The 20,496-nt window shown below is 38.1% G+C and overlaps 1 protein-coding gene across 8 annotated transcripts in view; it reads right to left on the bottom strand.

The window, feature by feature from the left end:
* PLEKHA5 (pleckstrin homology domain containing A5) overlaps positions 1-20,496 on the bottom strand; it is a 238,676-nt gene that overhangs the window by 99,117 nt on the left and 119,063 nt on the right. Inside the window, exon 1 of one of the 8 annotated variants that reach the window (XM_081249192.1) lies at positions 18,103-18,480. The exons of 6 other annotated variants lie outside the window; for them this stretch is intronic. Coding sequence is in view for 1 of the 2 variants with exons in the window: in XM_081249189.1 (XP_081105315.1) it covers positions 11,776-11,810 (35 nt within the window). In the remaining variant the exon portion in view is untranslated. Of the gene's footprint in view, positions 1-11,775; positions 12,228-18,102; positions 18,481-20,496 lie in introns of those variants that run through there. One more of the 8 variants, XM_081249189.1, reaches the window with a different exon arrangement.

Here is a 20,496-nt window from a genome sequence, read left to right as displayed (position 1 = left end):
ATACATTCTTTTTTATATTCTTTTCCATTATGGTTTATCCCAGGACATTGAATGTAGTTCCCTGTGCTATACAGTAGGACCTTGTTGTCCATTCATTGTCTGGTAATATTTTTGAATGTTACAACTGGGGCTGGTATGTAGTGGGTAGAGGCCAGGACGCTGCTCAACATCCTGCAATGTGCAGGAAAGTTTTCCACATGAAAGAAGTATCCAGCCCCTAATATCAACAGTGCTGAGGTTGATAAGCCCTGCATTAGACAATCAGAGCCCTCTAACAATGAACTCTACCAAATAAGCCACATTTATTATTTCTGTGTGTTCCTGTTCTTCTCTAGAGACAACAGAAGCAGCCATTGAGACCACTGGTCCATGAAGCAGACTACTTAGGTGTGAATCCCAGCTCTTCCTCTCACTAGCTAGGTCACCTTAGGCAAGTTACTGTGCCTGTCCACGCCCCAACTGCCTTAATTAGGTAACAGTAGCTATGTCACAGGTTGTTACTTTATTTGTTCAGAACTGTTCTGGGCACCTGGGGATGGCACTGAATAAAACGTAAAAATCACTGCCCTCATGGAACTTACTGTCTAGTGGGGATGTTAAGAGTAAAGAGTATAAACATGGCCTGGAACAGACAAGCCCTCGATAACTGTTATTTATTTTTGTTATGAACTACAGGACTTTGAGCATATGTTGTTGTCATCAGACTACTGTTCAGTCACCTGTTTAAACTGTAACAGTTCATATTAACATGTACCCCCCAAACTGTTTAAAAACTCATGTTATCCCACTACTCAGTATTTATTGTAAAGGAATAAAGTTGTGATTGCTCTTGGCTTTCATGCTTCTGGTCAAGATACCCCTAATATGTCCAAAAACAAAAAATAGAGGAGAAAAGTCATTCTAATATAAAAGCTCCAGAGCAAGAGTAGCTATGTTTTTAACATAGTATTCGAGAAGGTTTTTAAATAGTGACAGACAACACTTAGAAAAAAAAAAAAAAAAAAAGGCTTCTGCTATTCCAGAGAGTTCAGGACTGAAGGAAATTGGTCATATTCAATAGCTGAATCTGAGGATCATGCTCTATCAAAGGCCCAGATAAAGGATTGAATCAATGCCATTTTTAGAAAAGGTTATCAAGAAATTGACAAGTTGCAACACAAATTGCTCGTTCTTTGGCACTATGCCCTCTTCACTATTTATTACTAGACATTTGATCATTTACTAAAACTAGAAAATCAAATGAAAGACCTGCTTAATTCCAGCCTTTATGGAACTATTCCATTCAATAATAATTTGGTTTCAAAAGATATTAAGATGAATAAATCAGTGTGTGAATAAAATGGTATATTTCCACCAAATTATATAAAAAACAAATTAAAAATGACATATCTACTGGAGATGAAACAGAAATTCATTACTCCCTTATTCTTTTTCAGATCTTATCTGTGAAGTGAACAATGCAGCATGGAAATAACTGTACAAGAAAACCTGGGCAAAGGTGTGCTGTTTAAGCAGTTCTGAGCTCTACATCAAATGGGAATAAGCTGATAAACTACATGGCTCCTATAACCTATTTATGGAAACAAAATTTAGTGGGTTAAGAGTCAACTCTAAGCGGCAGGTTCTGTTATGTGAAGAGTAACTGAGACTGTGGGGCAGCGCTCTGAAGACCAGGGATGATGGGTGTCCATTTCCAGGCTTGCCGAAGGAAGACATTGTTTGGTTCAGTCCACGTTGCTAGTCTGCTCTCAGCAGGAGAGCAGAGGGAGGATTCCAACCAACGACATCCCTAAGGAAACAACCCCCATACACTAAAAAGATGCATAAAAGGCACATTTCAAATATAAACCCCAATAAAATTACAGGTTTAGAAAGAGAGGAAAAAAGATGTCTGCTAATATGGTGTTTACATTTTTTAGTATAATGATAAAAGTCAGGAACACTGACTTCAGTAACACTGAAGGAACTGTTTCATTCTTAACGGAGTGTTATTTCAAACTACACAAGGTAAAAGATGAAGTATTTATTTATTTATTTATTTATTTATTTTTTGCAGTACGCGGGCCTCTCACTGTTGTGGCCTCTCCCCGGTTGAGGAGCACAGGCTCCGGACGCGCAGGCTCAGCGGCCATGGCTCACGGGCCCAGCCGCTCCGCGGCATGTGGGATCTTCCCAGACCGGGGCACGAACCTGTGTCCCCTGCATTGGCAGGCGGACTCTCAACCACTGCGTCACCAGGGAAGCCCAAGATGAAGTATTTAACACAACTGACTATGAACGGACAAATGAAATCTGGTTATAAAACTCCTGTCATCCAACAGTAAGGCCAAAACTTTGCAACTTTTGTTGAGCGTAAATGTAAATTTTATATCAGATATTTATAAATAGGTAAAATACCCTCACAAGAAGTTCTTTAAAACATCAGGATTTGTCTGATTTTTTCAAAAATGAATATAGTACTGAGAGTACTAGATTGAAAAATGAAAATGAAAAATTAGAGCAATGCTGCATATAATGAATCAGTACAGCACATGGTATTATATTCTTTGAACCAAGCATGGAAAGGCGCTATTCCTGATTTAAAAATAAGAACACTTGAGATTTCAAGGAGATATTATTCATGACTGCATAATATGGCAACACTGATTGGCTTGTCCTGTTTAGTTAGGCATCTGCATAGTCCCAAACTGGCTGCTGTGGTCCCAAACATCACATGCAGACCATAGAGTCCAGAGGTGAAAGTAAAGTCTCTGCTTACATATTCCTTTCCAAGAAATTTCCCAAGAGCTCCCCGGCCATCCTTGTCCAGGCTCTCATTAGCCAGACATATGCGTCTATGTCTAATTCAATCAACGGTAAGTGAACTCACACCATTCAAGATTCACAATTTTGTCTGTGGCTCACAGAGAGGAAAGTGAATAAAATGAGGTTATATTATAATAGCAAGGAAGAAAGAGAAGGGAAAGGCTATTAGCTAAGGAAACATTTCATTTTTCTTAGAGAAAGCAACTCAAATAGGTTTTCAAAGAAAATACTGGTACTAGCATATTCAAAACTAGATTTTCCTGTTCTGTCTGATAAAAGAGGAAAATGCTTTACCGGGTTATTCTTTTGGGAAGCTCTGGGAAGGTAAAGTGGGTGATTTAAGCTGAACTTTAGAAACTCTAGAGGTTTTATTTACACCCTCAGAAAAAAAGTTTTTTCCTTTGCATTGTTTTAATTAATTAATTTCAAACTTGAAATTAATTGACATATAACATTATATTAGTCTCAGGTATAGAAGATAATGAGTCAGTATTTGAATATATTGTGAAATGATCACAGTAAGTCTAGTTAATAGTTAACATCAGTCACCATACAGTTACAGAAATTTTTTTTCCTGTGATAATAACTTTTAAGATCTTAGCAACTTTCAAATATGCAAAATAGTATTATTAACTATAGTCACTATGCTGTACATTATACCCCCATGACTTATTTATTTTAACACTGGAAGTTTGTACCTTTTGACCTCCTTCACCCATTTCACCCTCCCTACCCTTTCCCCTGCCTCTGTAACCATTCATCTGTTTTCTGTTATCTATAAGCTCTCTCTCCCTTTTTAAAGATTCTACATATAAGTAAGATCATATAGTATTTGTCTTTCTCTGTCTGACTTGTTTCACTTAGCATCATGCCCTCAAGGTCCATCCCTGTTGTTGCAAATGGAAAGACTGCCTTCCTTTTGAATGGCTGAATAATATTCCATCGTGTGCGTATGTACATGTATGTGTATGTACACACACACATACACACTACATCTTCTTTATCCATTCATCCACTGACGGACACTTAGGTTGTTTCCGTATCTTGGCTATTGTAAATAATGCTGCAGTGAATGTGGGAGTTGGGGGGCAGTGCGGATAGCTTTTTGAGTTAGTGTTTTTGTTTCCTTTGGATAAATACCCAGAAGTCGAATTGCTGGATCAACATGGGAGTTCTATTTTTAATTTTTTGAGGACATTCCATATTGTTTTCCACAGTGGCTGCACCAATTTACATTCCTGGTTCCCTTTTCTCCATATCCTCACCAACTCTTGTTATCTCTTATATTTCTGATGACAGCCAATGTAACAGGTGTGAGGTGATAGCTCACTGTGGCTTTGATTTGCATTTCCCTGATGATTGGTGATGTTGAGCACATTTTCATGTACCTGTTGGCCATCTGTATGTCTTCTTTGGAAAAATGTCTATTTAGACCCTCTGCTCATTTTTTTTAACTGGATTTTTTTTTTTTTTTTGCTATTGAGCTGTATGAGTTCTTTATATATTTGAGATTATTACTCCTTATCAGATATATGATTTGCAAATATCTTCTCCTATTAGGTAGGTTGCCTTTTCATTTTGTTGATTGTTTCCTTTGTTGTGCAGAGGCTTTTTAGTTTGATGCAGTCCCACTTGTTTGTTTTTGCTTCTGTTGCCATTGCATTTGGTGTTAGGAAAAGTTTTTTTTAATGTTTTGGCCATTAATAACTATATACTGGCTACTTCTTAGTATTGCAATTTTCCCCGGGAGTACTTGTTTTTGTGTTTTGTTTTTTTTTTTAAATACCATTGCTTCACGAGTAACACCAATGACCACTTTACTGCAAAATCCATTCTGTTTTTTAACTTAAGAAATAAATATTGAAATTGCTATTAACATTGTCAATGACAGCCAATAATTCTTCTGAGTAATACATTAGACAAAGCAAGGTTTATTAGGTAGTGTTTTATACGTGTATCCAGGGCAAGAAGGCTGAAAATTTATCCACTATGCACAAACAAAATATGTTATTTTAGAAAACTCTGTCCCACAGAAGAGATTTTGGTTGTCTCTTATTAAATTCAGCTGCAAACCCATTTGTATGATTTGCTCAGAATCATGTATTTCCCTTATGGGAGAGAAAGAAGGATTTAATTTAGTCTAAGAAAGTGGTTTGGCAATTCTTTCTGCAACCCTGGTAGAGAAGCCAGTATCATGACTTGGACTTTTACAAGGGCCCAACCCACACAAGCTGCCACATACCCACAATGTTGTTAGACTGGAGCAAGGCAGAGAGATGTGGGGATTATGGAAGCGATTGTATTTCTCAACTTTAGGTAGAAAACCAGACAGCAAACAGCTCAGATGTTCACTGACAACTCTTCAAGATCCTTCCACTCAAACCAAAAAGAATATTGTACATTCTCAAATTGGCCTTGGTTTCATTACACTATCAGACAATTATACTTTTCAACTTACTTTAAAATTGAAGAGCTTTGCAAACTATTACATATAGAATGGATAACAAGGTCATACTGTGTAACACAGGGAACTGTAATCAATATCCTGTGATAAAACATAATGGAGAAGAATGTATATATATATATATATATATATGTATAACTGAATCACTGTGCTGTACAGCAGAAATTAACAACACTGTAAATCAATTATACTTCAGTTAAAAAAAAAAGTTGAACAGCTTTTATCAATAGAAATCATAACGCTGTATGTTACCCTCTGAGACTCAGTCTCAAATTAGGTTTAAAAAACGTTTGTAGCAGTGATTTAGTTATTAAATATTATTTTTATTTTCTAGTTATGAATTCCACAATTGGTTCTATGGTGGTCCAAGGTAAATTTTAAAATATTGTTAAATGTAAAGTTGCTTAATGTCTTATGCAGATAACTATTTAAATTCATTTTCCTTTAAATAAAAAGGAGAAAAATGTTATGTTGAAATCTGACTACCACAGTGACTGACTCTGCTATTTATTTATTTATTTGTTTGTTTGTTTGTTTGCGGTACGCGGGCCCCTCACTGTTGTGGCCTCTCCCGTTGCTGAGCACAGGCTCCGGACGCGCAGGCTCAGCGGCCATGGCTCACGGGCCCAGCCGCTCCACGGGATGTGGGATCTTCCCGGACCGGGGCACGAACCCGTGTCCCCTGCATCCGCAGGTGGACTCTCAACCACTGCGCCACCAGGGAAGCCCTGCAATTTATTTTGAAACTGAAGTATGGAAAATTATGCCTACAATTAAAAGCAGTGTTTTAAGAACAAAAGAAAACACTAATAGTGCCATGCCTTTTCTTGAGAGAAACTGAATTCTTGAGCCTTAGTTATGTGGAGAAATAACCACTGAGTCAGCAATCTAAAAGACTGTAATTTTTTTTCTTTGCAAAACATGTAAAGTATATATTTCCTTTCCCCACATTTAGTTCTAAATGCCATTTGCCTTTAACTTAGAGCTAACTGCTTCCAGACATCCTGCTCAAACCTCAGTGATTCATTTACCCACATCTACAAATTCTCCCTACACTTTTAACCCTTTATAATCTCTCCTCTCTTCTCTCATCATTCAGGAAATGGATTGGCTCAGATTTCTTGGGGGAAATGAAGGACTGAACAGGTGTGAGGGCCTCGGTGATCCTCGCTCCCAACAATAAACATTAAAATCATCACCTAAATAGTAGCCACCACGTGACGTCACACTCAGTGCTGCTCACACACTCCTTTTGTTGCACGCTATACTGGCAACTTGACCACCTATCCTCACACAGACCCTCTGAGGTCTGCATTACTATCTTCACTTTACGTGTGAATAAACTGAGGCTCACAGCATTTACGAAGGTGTCAAAGTCACATGGAGACCTGGTCCCCAAGGTTTCAGTTGTGCCCTGTTTAGTCCCCCTTCCCCCCGTTTCAACAGTTGCCCCTTCCTTGACTCATCTCAGCCAGTGGGACTTCTACGTTCTGCCCTACATCTTTTCCCAATGTAACTGAAACACAGCACAACACAACACAACACAATCCTTTCCTTGGAGGTCCTTCCCTCTTGCACAGACCATGGACGTGTATCTTCCCTCTTCTCCTTTCTGTCTCATTGCTTACCATCACCCCAAGACTATTTCTATCCGAAGCACAGTAATGAAACCTGTTCTGATTCCAACTTAATTTTAAACCCAGTATTTCTTTTCCATCTTCTTATTTTCTAAGCCTTTGTAATCATTTTCCACGGTTAGTGGCTCAGACAACATTATCACAACATAATTGTAAATGTAACCTCACATTTGATTATCGGTCCCAAAGAATTTAAGTACAAATAACAACAACAGTAAAGAATGGGTTTTACAGAATCACCCAACAGGAACAGAAAACTTCGCTTTTCCCGCTGGGAAAATAGGAGTATGATGCAATGCTGCAAAAGGACAAAGCTGAAAGCATTATTATAGACTAGGAACAAAATAAAGAAAAAAATTTGAAATTCAAAAAAATGAAATTCAAAAAAATTCAAAAAATAAATTCATCTGTTTTAGTGTTTTGTATTTACAGATAATTTCTAAATCATCTTCTGAAAAAAACCTTCCTGAATAAAACCAATATGCTCATTTAGAATCTACAAAATAAATTTTACAATAGATTTTAAATAATTTTGGAAGTAGTGCAAGAATAATTCAATTAACACCATGCTAGTTATGAACAAAATGCACCCAGCACGTTAATAACTGTTATCCATCCTGAGGGTTATGGGACAGCTACATTTTAGATCACTTAATAAATTACATTATACACAAAAATGCTTAAAATAATTTAGATAATTCTCTCACTTGGAAGCCATTTAAGTGATTCTTAAGAAGCTTTTAAATGGGAAGGTTAAATGACACTTTATGGTTAAAACAAAAAAATGGCTCTTAGAATGTACAAGCTAATCCACCAGAGTAATTTTCTGTCAAGCACTCAAGAAGCAAGTGACATTTCTGGATGCTACCCAGAAATTACCCTACGCAAGTAGACAGCGAACGGCATCTCCATCACTGCCTTAGTCTAGGCTCTTATGTCTCCAAGACTCTTAACATCCAAATCCAATTCATTTAAATCAGGATATCTCCCATTTAGACCATCCTCACCGAGCCTCAACTTCTTTCTGTGAAACAGGAACCAAAACCAGAACAACAACAAACTTTACTCCATGGGGCTTTGTAAAGGATCAAGTACCCGGTAGCACCACCATCCATTACCTAATAAAGCCCTCACTAAACAGTAGCTAAACTTGAATGTGCAGGTAGAGTTAGCTTTCCTGAAAAGAAGTAAAATTATGTCACACCCTTGCTTTAAAATGTTGCTGGCTCTCTGCCCTTTCTTTAATGTGAAGTACAACTAATCTAAGGTTAAAGCTTACTCTTGAATGATCTATGTAAAAAGTCCTTGTAAAACCACACAACAGAGTAAAAATGATCACAGGGTATATTTTAGACGTTTCAAAGAATACTTATTTGAAAAATGACAGTCACTTGTATAAAAAAAACTACTAATTACAAAAATCTAATGGAGTTTTAAAATAAAACTAAGCAGAACTCCAACTTGGAAACATGTCAGTAGTCAGAAATATTCTTGGCATTTAAAAGCAATAATGTGGCATTAAAATATATATATAACCTAGAATTTCACTAATTCAGACAACTCTGCTAGTCCCTAATGAATGCTAATTAGTACTGTCTTATTGTAACATGCATTAAATGTAAGTTTACTATACCACTGGGAAGGAAGCAAACAACAAATTAGAAAAAGAGGAATTTAAACACCATCTCTTTTGCTTTTGTGGGTGGTTATACACTACTTTAAAAAGTTAACCTAATTCTAACCTACACTTAAATAACCACACAGTTGCAAAAAAGATCCAATTATTTTATTGTAGATGAAACATTCTTCCCAACAGAATCAAGCTGACAGACTGAACAGCTCAATTCAAATAGAAAAAAAAAGTCATCATTGAATTTTACTATCCTTCAGTGCATAGTTTTTAATCATTTTAATATTGCATGAGCTTTATCTAAACAACCACTTCAAGAACAAAAGGGGAGTTACTAATACGTCAAATGATACCTTTATGCAACAAAAAGATTTTGTTAAAAAACGGTACTTTCTTTCAAAATGGCTGTGTTTTTGTGTAACTTAAATACTTTCATTCATTCAATATGAGACAGGCACTGATGACAAACAGCCTTAACAATGGTTATACATAAACAAATAGGAGGAGTAATATAACCAAAAACGAAACACAAAGGGGAGGCAGATTAGGGACTGATCTTGCTTAGAAAGGGGAAGAGCATGGAAGGTGGCACAGAAGTGGCTGCCATTTGAATTGAGCCTCCATGAATCAGCAAGAATATTCGGATGTGGCCAGAGTTTAACATAGATTGAAGGGATGGGGGCACAGAAATGGGGCTGAAAATCTACATATAAAAATCTTATTATATAAGTTTTGAAGCAATGTATTTGCTCCATTCTTAGGTTCTCTGTCACTTCAATTTCAAAGGAATATATATTTCTTAACTCTGAAAAGGTCCAAATAATAATGCACTTAAGTGACGCACATAGCACTTTAACTAAGGCTCAGTTTAGTCAGCAAATCATTATCCCCAAGTACTGAGAAATTTCTCACTTACAGATGAGGTAGGAGGTGGACAGAAATCTGACTCAGAATACCAGGGCAGGGCCCACTTCCCACAGCAGAGACCGAGACACAGTGAGCAAAGCTGGCAATGAACTCCAATGGCCACTGTAGGCCACTGCGATGGCCGTATTCTACTCTGGAGACACTTCCTTCGAACAGAATGCAAGGCCACGGCATGCTATTAGTTGGTTAGATAACTAGTAGGTGTTCATCATCCCAGAAAAGATGAAATCTCTCTAATACAGGATCAAGATATTCTCCTCACTCATTTCACTTGCTTCATCAATTCACTTATTCATGCTCAAATATTCGTTAAGCATCTATTAAGCACAAGGTTTTGTACTGTCCACTACTAGGAAACAAAAATATAGCTCAAGACTATAACGGGCTTAAAGAATTACTATTCCACCTGAGTTTACTAATTAAGCTAAATTTCAAACTTGAAGAATACAGCAATTATATTTTACCATCAGGCTTCAGTTTTGGTGGGAAGATTCCTCAAAGCACACCTTATTCACTAGAAAACAGACAAGCACTTTATTCCCAGTGCTTTAGACTTGAGTCAGACTATTAAGTCAATTTCAGGTTATCCCTCCCCCCCCCCCAACAAGCTCTGCTCATCCTCCCTTCTTTTTTGTTTTGCCAGATTTAATTTCCTGTTCCTACAAAAAAGTTTAAGTAGCTTGTCTTCACTTGAACTTTAATAGCGTTTAGGCCAATGACCTCTGATGTCATAATGCTTCAAAAACGTCTTTGTTTAGAACGTATAGGGAATATATTTCAATTCATCATTGCTACAGTAACTTACTGATTAAGTTTAAAATATAGGCTATTTTAAAACCATGTTAAAATATTTTAGGTAGATTTGAGATAAATTTTAAAGGGAATAAAAATATTAATGAATTCTCTATATACTTTCTAGCTCTGGGCAGAATTTTCAGCTGAAAATTCTGCAGCTTATGGGAAAAACTGTGGATCTTGAATTAAGACTGTCAAGTCAAATAAAATAAAGTTGAAACCCCACTTCTATATCCTGTGCTTCTAAATATAGAAGAAATACAATGTATTAGGAGTCATAATAAGGCAATTATTGATATCTTTGCACATTTGCATATAAACAACTGATTTAGATCACTTCCTTTCAGCACTTATCTTATTCACTTAAAAAATATGTACAAATAGTCTTATTCTTTAATTGCTTCAGAAAATTGATGTGAAAATATTTACATTTATTAGAAATTTTCGTATTGTCTTTTCTTCAGCTAGACTTACAGGTAAAAAGTGCCTGTTCTTTAAGAGAAAACTTTGTTGGAAAATTCCTCTAAAAGACCTTGAAATCACAAGGCTGCTACTGAACCTGTAAGAAAAGAATTATGCCAGAAATGACAAAGCGTAAGGTTTTAAAGGCTTCAGTTTATACTATATAAACAGTATGAAATTAAAATATCATTCATCCACTCAAAATGAAGGGGAAAAAAAGCAAAATAGCCCCCCCCCACACAAAACTTACCCAACATAGCCTACTTCTTAAACTAATGATTTCAAAACAACTAAATCAATTCATATAGTGCAATTCAAAGAGACATGAATTAAAATTGCTAATAAGAAATCTTTAAAGACATGTTGCCAGCCTTTACAATCAAAGGCAGTAGTAATTTAATTACTTTAAATGCCAAAATATTGTCTATAATAATCTCCTGCCGTTATATTGCTCTTAAATTTTAGGCAAATGAGGATTCCTATTTTGAGGATCCTACTTTGTGAATTCCTATTTTGAATCACATTATCAGATAATTAAAGAATTAAATAACTAGCAGCTCAGCTAACTGTTAATTAATTTAGACTAGTAATATACCTTTTAATAAAAGTATTATATAACGAGTACTGTTAGCATCTTCTCCAAAGGAACTTCTGAGAATTATTCATTTGGCTCTCGTGAAGGGGGAAAAAAAAAAAATCAAGCTTCTCCTCTGAAGAAGTTAAAACAATAAACAAAAATCTTTAGGGTTTCAAGCAATTTGCAACTACTGTGCATTTATGCAACTTCAAGTTAAGGAGAGACCAAAAGGAAGATTACATCTTAAAATGCTCCAGTCATTTGAAAAGCCTAACAATGCATTTACATTTCTACAAGAATACAATACTTAGTTATAGAAATATTTATAATATGTAAATCCTTTGCACTGGGTACTGTACCTGGCACTAGGGCTACACAGATTACTTATCAGAGGATCATTAACTGAGAAAAAAGGACTACCACTCATCTAGCCATCAGCTATTTATTATTATACATGAAAGTAACAAGGATTACTCACCAGCCTCCATCAAAATCACATTCGTAAACAGACATTCAACTACAGGCAAAAGGGGATACTGGAATAAAAATCACACTCCACTGCTTTGTCTTTGAGCTGCTCCCAAATGAGTGCTGTGGGGACTGAGCATTCAAGAAATGCACTGTGGCTGCCGGCCAGCCTGCCACTCTGCCAGTCTGACACCAGACTGACGTCACGCACCAGTATGTCATTGCAGCTGCAAACTGAGGCAGCTTCTCCAGAAGAGTTTGTTGTGATTATGCATGCCTTCCAGCCATAAGAGTAAAATATGATTTCAGTTCCCTTGAAGTTGGCACATAGCATAGGGTAAAATACCAGCATATGTTGTTGCAAACAGCTCATGAAGAATGTACTGGGAGGAATTTTAAATAACCTTAGCTCTACACAGATATTTTCTGTGAAAACTGTAAGCAAACCTATTTAAATGATTCCTTTAAAAACTTTTTTTTTGTTGCTGTTGTTTCCAAAGTTGATACATACTTATTTCAAAAAATTCTGCTAATAAAAGGTATAAAGAAAGCTAAAGTTGCCTGCAGTTCCACCACCTAAAAATGATAATAATAATGATAATAATTGATCACTTATTATGTCAAGCACTTTACAAACTCATCTGAGCCTCAGAACCCAAAGATGTAGGTTCTGTAATGATCTCCCTTTTCCTGAAGAGACTGAGGCACAGAGTAGTTAGGGAACTTGCCTCTGGTCACAATGCTAGTAAGTGACTGAGCAGGACTCAAAACCCATACATCTGATCACTAAGTTATACCAACTAGCAGTAAAGATAACAGCTATTAACATTTGGGTGAACATTCTTTTTAGACCAGAGTTTGTGTGTACATAAACACATATTTATTCAATATAAGGAAATCAAACTATATATGTTGTTTTGCAACCGCTTTTTAAATTCAACAATATGCCATGGGCAGCTTTCCATGTCAGTAACTATACCCCTAACTTTTCTTTTTTGATGGCCGCACATCACAATTCCCAAAACCTGATTCCTACTGGACACTTAATTTAAAATTTTTTCTTATAAATAGTGCTTAATGTATACCACGGTCTAGATACCTTTGTACTTTTCTGTATTTAGCTGTGTAGGATAATTCTTAGAAGTGGGATGGACAGGTCAAAGCATGTGCATGTTTTCAATATCCGCATGCTTGGCCCTCCAAAAAGAGGTAACAATTTATATTTATATCTCAGTGCATTAGATTTCTCCTTTCCCACATACTGGGTATTGACAATTACTTTCCTCCTCTGCAAATCTAACAGAAAATCTAACTTTCCTCCTCTGCAAATCTACGGTTCTAACTGTGTGTGTGTTTTATTTATTTATTATTATTATCTTAAAATTTTATTTATTTTATTTATTTATTTTTGGCTGCGTTGGGTCTTTGTTGCTGCACGTGGGCTTTCTCTAGTTGCGCTGAGCGGGGGCTACTCTTCGCTGCGGTGCGCGGGCTTCTCATTGCGATGGCTCCTCTTGTTGCAGAGCATGGGCTCCAGGTGCCCGGGCTTCAGGAGTTGTGGCTCACGGGCTCTAGAGCGCAGGCTCAGTAGTTGTGGTGCACGGGCTTAGTTGCTCCACGGCATGTGGCATCTTCCCAGACCGGGGCTCGAGTCCGTGTCCCCTGCATTGGCAGGCGGATTCTTAACCACTGTGCCACCAGGGAAGCCCTGTGTGTGTGTGTGTTTTTTTTTTTTTTTTTTTTTTCTTTTTGCGGTATGCGGGCCTCTCACTGTTGTGGCCTCTCCCGTTGCGGAGCACAGGCTCCGGATGCGCAGGCCCAGCGGCCATGGCTCACGGGCCCAGCCGCTCCGCGGCATATGGGATCCTCCCAGACCGGGGCACGAACCCGTATCCCCTGCATCGGCAGGCGGACTCTCAACCACTGCGCCACCAGGGAGGCCCTGTGTGTGTGTTTTAATTGCAAGTGAGGTTAAACCTTTCTTCATATGCTTATTCACACAGGAGGCAGTCTAGCTAATGGCCACAAGCACGTAGGCTCTGGAGTCAGAAGACTCCAAGTTCAAGCCCAGCTCTTCTTCTCAATAGTTTTCTGACCACAGGCAAGTTAGTTAGACCCTCCATGCTTCAATTTCCTTATATGAAAAATAAAAATAATAATTTAATCCTCATGGGATTTTTGTGAGAATTAAATGAGAAAAACCATGTAAGCAATTGGAAAAGTGCCTACCACATAACAAGTGTTTGATTAAATGTTAACTCATATTTAATGACCGACTATATTTCTTCTGCATTTCGTGCCCTCCAACCAAAATGGTGACTCTTACCAAGAGTACGGACAAACCATTTTACAAAACGTACTGGAAATATCCTGTTAGAATGCTAATGACATAAAAATGTGCAGATACCTCAAAGTGAGTTGTCTTACAACTAAATTTAGCATGTAACATAACTGGAGCTGAAACACTCCTTTCATAGGGAACTGCTATAACAAAAATTAAAAATAGCATTCCAAGTTGAGAAAACAAAATTGTTTCATCATGTAGCTTTAAATATAGACAAGCAAGCCGACACAGTTTGCTATAACCAGAAGGGTTTGCATATGTTTTAGAAAAGTAGTCAGTCATTCATGGATCTGTCCTATTTTTTTCTTCAAAGTGAAGGTTTTGCTAGCCTCAATTAGTCTCTGTTTAAACTTCTCACACTAAAAAGGAAAACAAAACCCATTCTTGAAAACGTCAAAGAGAAGTCAACAAAATAACTTTTTCCGTAGTTCTAAAAGCAAGGGACAGCCCCTTTTAAATGACACAAATCATAACAATGTCTAAGCAGAACATTTGAAGGTTAAAATGTAGTAAGCTTATTGTATCTACCCCAAACCAATGTGACCTTGTGTTATGTAAGTCTTCAACTGTTCACACCACCAGGACAGTTTTAACAAAACACTTTTAAAATGATCTAAGAAGGAAGTTTTATGTTATTCTAGCAGATCTGGTTTAGGTGCAGTCACTGTTGTATATGCTATAAAATTATCCCATCTGAAGGCAAACATTTCTGTAATAAAACGGCAGCATACTACGTTTGCAGAATCACAGTGGCATGGTGGTTCTGTATATGGCTGCCAGGAGAAAAAGAATAATGGAGCAGCACAGATCTGTAAAGAGACTCTGAAAGATTACCAGGGATACCGAGAACTAACAAGTCGACCAGTGTTTGGTTTATGAAGTTACTAGCACCCTGCACTATTTCTCTAGGACCTGGGAGGCTCAGGTCCTTCCACCCACCACCCACGGTTTAAAGGACCTCCACAGGTAAAACAGTGTGGCTGGGCAAGGAACATAAAAGAGGGAATAAAAGATAAGGCCCCTCCTCTCAAGGTCAGAACAGTCTGGAACTGACAGTTTAATAGGGAAGAGAGAGCTGTAAACAGATCGTTATAACATAACCTGATTTGCAGAGCACAGAAGAGGAAGTGGCTAAATGCCTGGGGGAATCTGCAAAAGACTTAACAAAGTACAGTAAATGACAGCTGACCTATTTCAAGAGGAGATTTCAGTTAGAGGTAGCAGTAGTTGCGAAAGCACACATTTAAGATGTAATCTAAATTTTACACCTACGAAAGGTGCCCAATTAACAGAGAAACGATTCATTTAAGGAAAAAGACAAAAAAAAGCATACCAATAGGACAATTCTTACAGGTGCCTTGTAAGATTCTGCCCTGCTTTCCCCCAAAGTCAGGGATGGCTAGTTTAGCTTCTTTGATTCTGCCCAAATGACATTTTTAGGAAGGAAGCTGAGGTAGATCGTGGATGTATGCCGCATTACTTTGTCAGACCTAATGAGCTTCTTTAAATCAGTAGAGAATCCTAAATCTCAATTCATCTTGATTCTCTTTTCATGAATCTCTACACTACAGGGCAGGAACCATGCTTTGTTAAAAAGCCACAGAAAAAAAGCCCAGTGAGGGGGCCTCCAAAATATGTGCCACCAACAATGTGCTTCAGTATGTTCTTTAGGGCTGTTTGTGATAATGACTGAGGATTCAGTTGTGATAACCATCATTTTTCAGTTCTTGGTTACTTCACTTCTCAGTGGCATTTAAAACTCTTGACCACTCAGTTCTTAAAACCTGACCCTGCATTATGTGACCTGTTTCCCCAGCCTTCACTTTGCAAAACAGGCATGAATCCAAACGACTCAATCCAGCCAGCACCCAACTGTCTCTATAATTTGGTGCCCATTTACTCATCACTAATACCCAAAACAGAAGCTCTTTTTTTTTTTGCGGTACGCGGGCCTCTCACTGTTGTGGCCTCTCCCGTTGCGGAGCACAGGCTCCGGACGCGCAGGATCAGCGGCCATGCCTCACAGGCCCAGCCGCTCCACGGCATGTGGGATCTTCCTGGACCGGGGCACGAACCCGTGTCCCCTGCATCGGCAGGTGGACTCTCAACCACTGTGCCACCAGGGAAGCCCAGAAGCTCTTTTAATGGGTGAGAAACAGATCTACCAATGTCTTTTCCATACTGTGTCTCATACAGTATGGATAATACAAAGTGCTCAAATGTCCCATCACTAGATTACTGATTTTTATCTTCTAGGTCACTTAATTAATGCAAATCTTTCAGGTCAGAAAAATATGAGTACAACGAGAAGACCACAACCACATATTTCAGAGGTGTGTTTCTCCTAACACTACCAGGCAATTAACTTTGGCACAATCTACCTGGAGATAGCGTCAGAGCCCACAGGCTCAGTTCCACAAAACTGTCCCCCCAGCCCCATCCCACCCCCGCCCAACTTTAGATACCAATCACAAATCCAGCTTGTTACCTGTGCTTCTGGCTCCCTGGCTATAAATGGAGGTTTCCACAACCCCCTTCTCACGTGTGACTGATTAGTTTGAGTGGCTCACAGAACTCACAGTTACTTACATTTACCAGTTTATTATAAAGAATATTATAAAGGATACAGATAAATAGCCAGATGGAGAGGTACACAGGTACATACTTTACAAAGGTAAAGTAAGAATACGGATAGACTCCTTTTCCTTTCTCCCAAATTTCCAAATTCATTTGTCTTGGCATATCAACCACCATATCTTCATGACTTAAAAAAGAAACATCAAGGTATCAATTTACAAAAGTATATTTAAAAATACAGTCGTCCCTCAGTATCTGTGGGGTTTTGGTTCCATGACCCTCATCCCCCAGATACCAAAATTCATGGATGCTCAAGTCCCTTATCTAAAATGATACAGTATTTGCATATAACTTACATGCATAGCCTCTAGCATACTTTAAATCATCTCCAGATTACTTATAACATCTGACACATTGTAAATGGTATGTAAATAGGCAAATTCAAGCTTTGCTGTTTGGAACCTTTTGGAATTTTCGTCCCAAATATTTTTGAGCCACAGTTAGTAGAATCAGTTGATGCAGAACCCTTGGATACAAAGGACTGGCTATAATTCAAAAATACGGTGTCTCACATCCTCATTATCTTCTGTTCAAAAGTGGCAATCAGGTAAAGAGGAAATCTGTCAACTCACAGAAATCGAACACTCACACCCAACGATAGCCTGAGATAGAATCCAAATGTCCCATGAACTTAGCGCACGGACAGGTAACCGCTACATCAACTGAAGTTCAGCACAGAAACCAACTCAACACCACTAAGGAAGACAATCACTGTGAGCGCTGGAGTCATCCTCACTCGACACTGATGTAACAGTTCAGGTATTCTCCACTCACTACACAAAAATGTTCAAGGGTTGTTCCACACTACCAGCTGGGTTAGTGCTAAAATTTCATAATACAGCAAACCCTTGGAAAAAGTAATTGGAAGAGCTGAATGATTTAAGAATCAGATTAATCCACAAACACCTGCTTAGGAAGGAACCAATTATAATGAAAAAGCCCTTCATACCACTAGAGTCTTCTTCCCCAGGGAGTGGTAGCTACTAAATATACTTGCTTACTAACAGGACAAGGAACCTTCTAATTTGAAAATATCCAGTTCTCAGGTCATTGATGACCAAGCTGGCCCTTAAAGGCCAGTTTAATAAGATACTGACTTGGCCATCATATAATCCCTTTAATTTATTTCTTCCAATCCTTTTAAAATTCTTTCCACTTCTTGTGTGAGATTGCTAGCCATGACTTCTTCCTCGTGAGCTCTGTCATAATTTGTGTATCTCACCAATTTACACTTTTGGTCCAGCTCAGATGTCACCTCCTTGGAGAGATTTCCTCCAATTTCCCTCACTCAGGTAGTTGCAGTAATACATATCACGAACAGTTAGCACGACCAACAAAATGTGCAGTCATACACACCTGTATCTCAAAGGATCTGTCAGTAAAGATGTCTGTCAACTAGTCTGCAAAATAAATAGAACATATATACTCACGGAAAGTGGACTAACTCTAATAAGTTTACACATCTGTAAAACCAAATACAAACCAAAGTGAGAGATAAAATCTAAAAGGCAGCAATGATATGGGCATTAAAACCGATCATCTTTCTTCCCTTTCACGACTAGCAAATGACATCTCAACTTCTGAGTTACAGGTGAAATGTCTGGTTATGTTTATACCTCCTTTGAATATTTGAATTCTCAAAATATCTCTGGGTGCTTTTCACTTGATAGGGAAAAAAATGGATTCTGAGTAGTCAATTTTTTGATAGGCTCTGGCATCTCTACCTATATTTTAACTGCAACCATTTCAATTCTAGAAAAATTCCAGGTAAAAGTGTATGTGTACAACAAGTAAAGTATGAAAACTTTGCTAATTTTGTACTTTAACGTGCAATGGTAACTAATAAAAAGTTAGATTTGGAAATGATAAAAGATAATCTTAAATTCTAACATAATAAATTCATTTTATAAAAGATAATCTTAAATTCTAACATAATAAAGAAATTCAGACTCCAGAACACATTGATGAATATGAAATAATATATAAACAACCAAGGAAAACAAATACAAATTTACACCTAATTTCCTTGACTAGGTCCTAACTTCAACTCTGGATGAATATACATTTTTGAACGATAGTTTGTGACTTATACCCTACCTGTATATAGACTGATTTCCATTCTGAAAGAAATTATAACATCTAACTGGTTTTCTACAGAGCCTGATTTACCAACAAAACATCTATTATTCAAGTACTAAATAGATTCTACACTTATACCGTCTGCCTGGAAGATGCATGGCCTATTTTTGATGCGGGAATAGAATCAAACATATGACAGTGTCACCAGTTTCATTATCATCAAAAAACAGGCCTCAAAGAAACTTATTATAATGGTGCTTTGTGTGTCGGCTTCATTTAGTCAATAGAAGTACTTCTTACTCTTTTGAAAGGAGGCAAGAGAACATGCATGTTTTTTAAAGGTTTTACTACCGCAGAACAGGATGGAGTATGTTATGGAGACCCATAATTGAGACGTAGCCTCGGGAACAAAGAGACTTTTATATCTACAAATGACTCCACGAAAGATCCTCATGAGTCATCCCTTTCTCTTCATGACATTATATAACAGACACAATCAGGTGGTTTTGTGGCAACAACTCCAAGACCGTTTGCCTGCCAAGGCCAAGTTTGAGGTATGAGTATTCTCCCTTACAAAACAAAACAGGTTTTAATGTACTACACTTCTACACTCACATTTCTGGCACTGCAGGAGTAATTTCTTTGTTTTTACACCTCATTTGCACAAATTCCTTGGCCTACAAGTTTTTTCTGCTTTTAAGTGAAAATACCTTACATTAGAAGTTTATTAGAAATGTTACACATACTGCTGTCTAGTGTTGAAAAGAAAAATTAAACAAACCTGGGTTGAGATTTAATTTCCTTGGCTACTATTAACAGATTTTAAAAATTCATTCAACGAATATTTATTGAAGATATTGCTTCTTCTGCAGAAGAAGCATTTGCTTTGGCTCCTGTGGGAGAACTAAAAAAAGAAAGAAAGGGCTTCCCTGGTGGCGCAGTGGTTGGGAGTCCGCCTGCCGATGTAGGGGACGCGGGTTCGTGCCCCGGTCTGGGAGGATCCCACATGCCGCAGAGCGGCTGGGCCCGTGAGCCATGGCCGCGGAGCCTGTGCTCCGCAGCGATGAGGGGCCCGTGTACCGCAAAAAAAAAAAGAAAGAAAGGGCTTCCCTGGTGGCGCAGTGGTTGAGAGTCCGCCTGCCGAGACAGGGGACGCGGGTTCGTGCCCCGGTCCGGGAGGATCCCACATGCCGCAGAGCGGCTGGGCCCGTGAGCCATGGCCGCTGAGCTTGCGCGTCCGGAGCCTGTGCTCCGCAACGGGAGAGGCCACAACAGTGAGAGGCCCGCGTACCGCAAAAAAAAAAAAAAAAAAAAAGAAAGAAAAAGAAATGAAATGTCCAAACTAGTTGTGGGTAAATAACTACATAAATAAAAAAACAAGTAAGAATATGAGATGCTATAGCATAAATGGATTCTGGAACCAGATTGCCTAGGTCAGAAGCTTAGGTCAGGCCTTAGGGAAACTACTGTACCTCTTCTGTGCCTCAGCTCTTCATCTCTAATACGGATATAACAGCAGCATCCTCATAGGATTGCTATAAGGATTAGATGAATACAAACATTAAAGCCCCTATAACAGTATTTGACACATAATTAGAGCTCATTAATCAATAACAATTACTGTTCTGAAAGACACGTGGATCAAAAAAGCAGAGACAAATGTAAATGGGC

This window comes from Mesoplodon bidens (genome assembly GCF_964165515.1).
Source record: "Mesoplodon bidens genome assembly, chromosome: 11".
Taxonomy (NCBI): domain Eukaryota; kingdom Metazoa; phylum Chordata; class Mammalia; order Artiodactyla; family Ziphiidae; genus Mesoplodon; species Mesoplodon bidens.
Note: the sequence above shows the minus strand (reverse complement) of the source record. Positions and strands in the feature narration are given on the sequence as shown.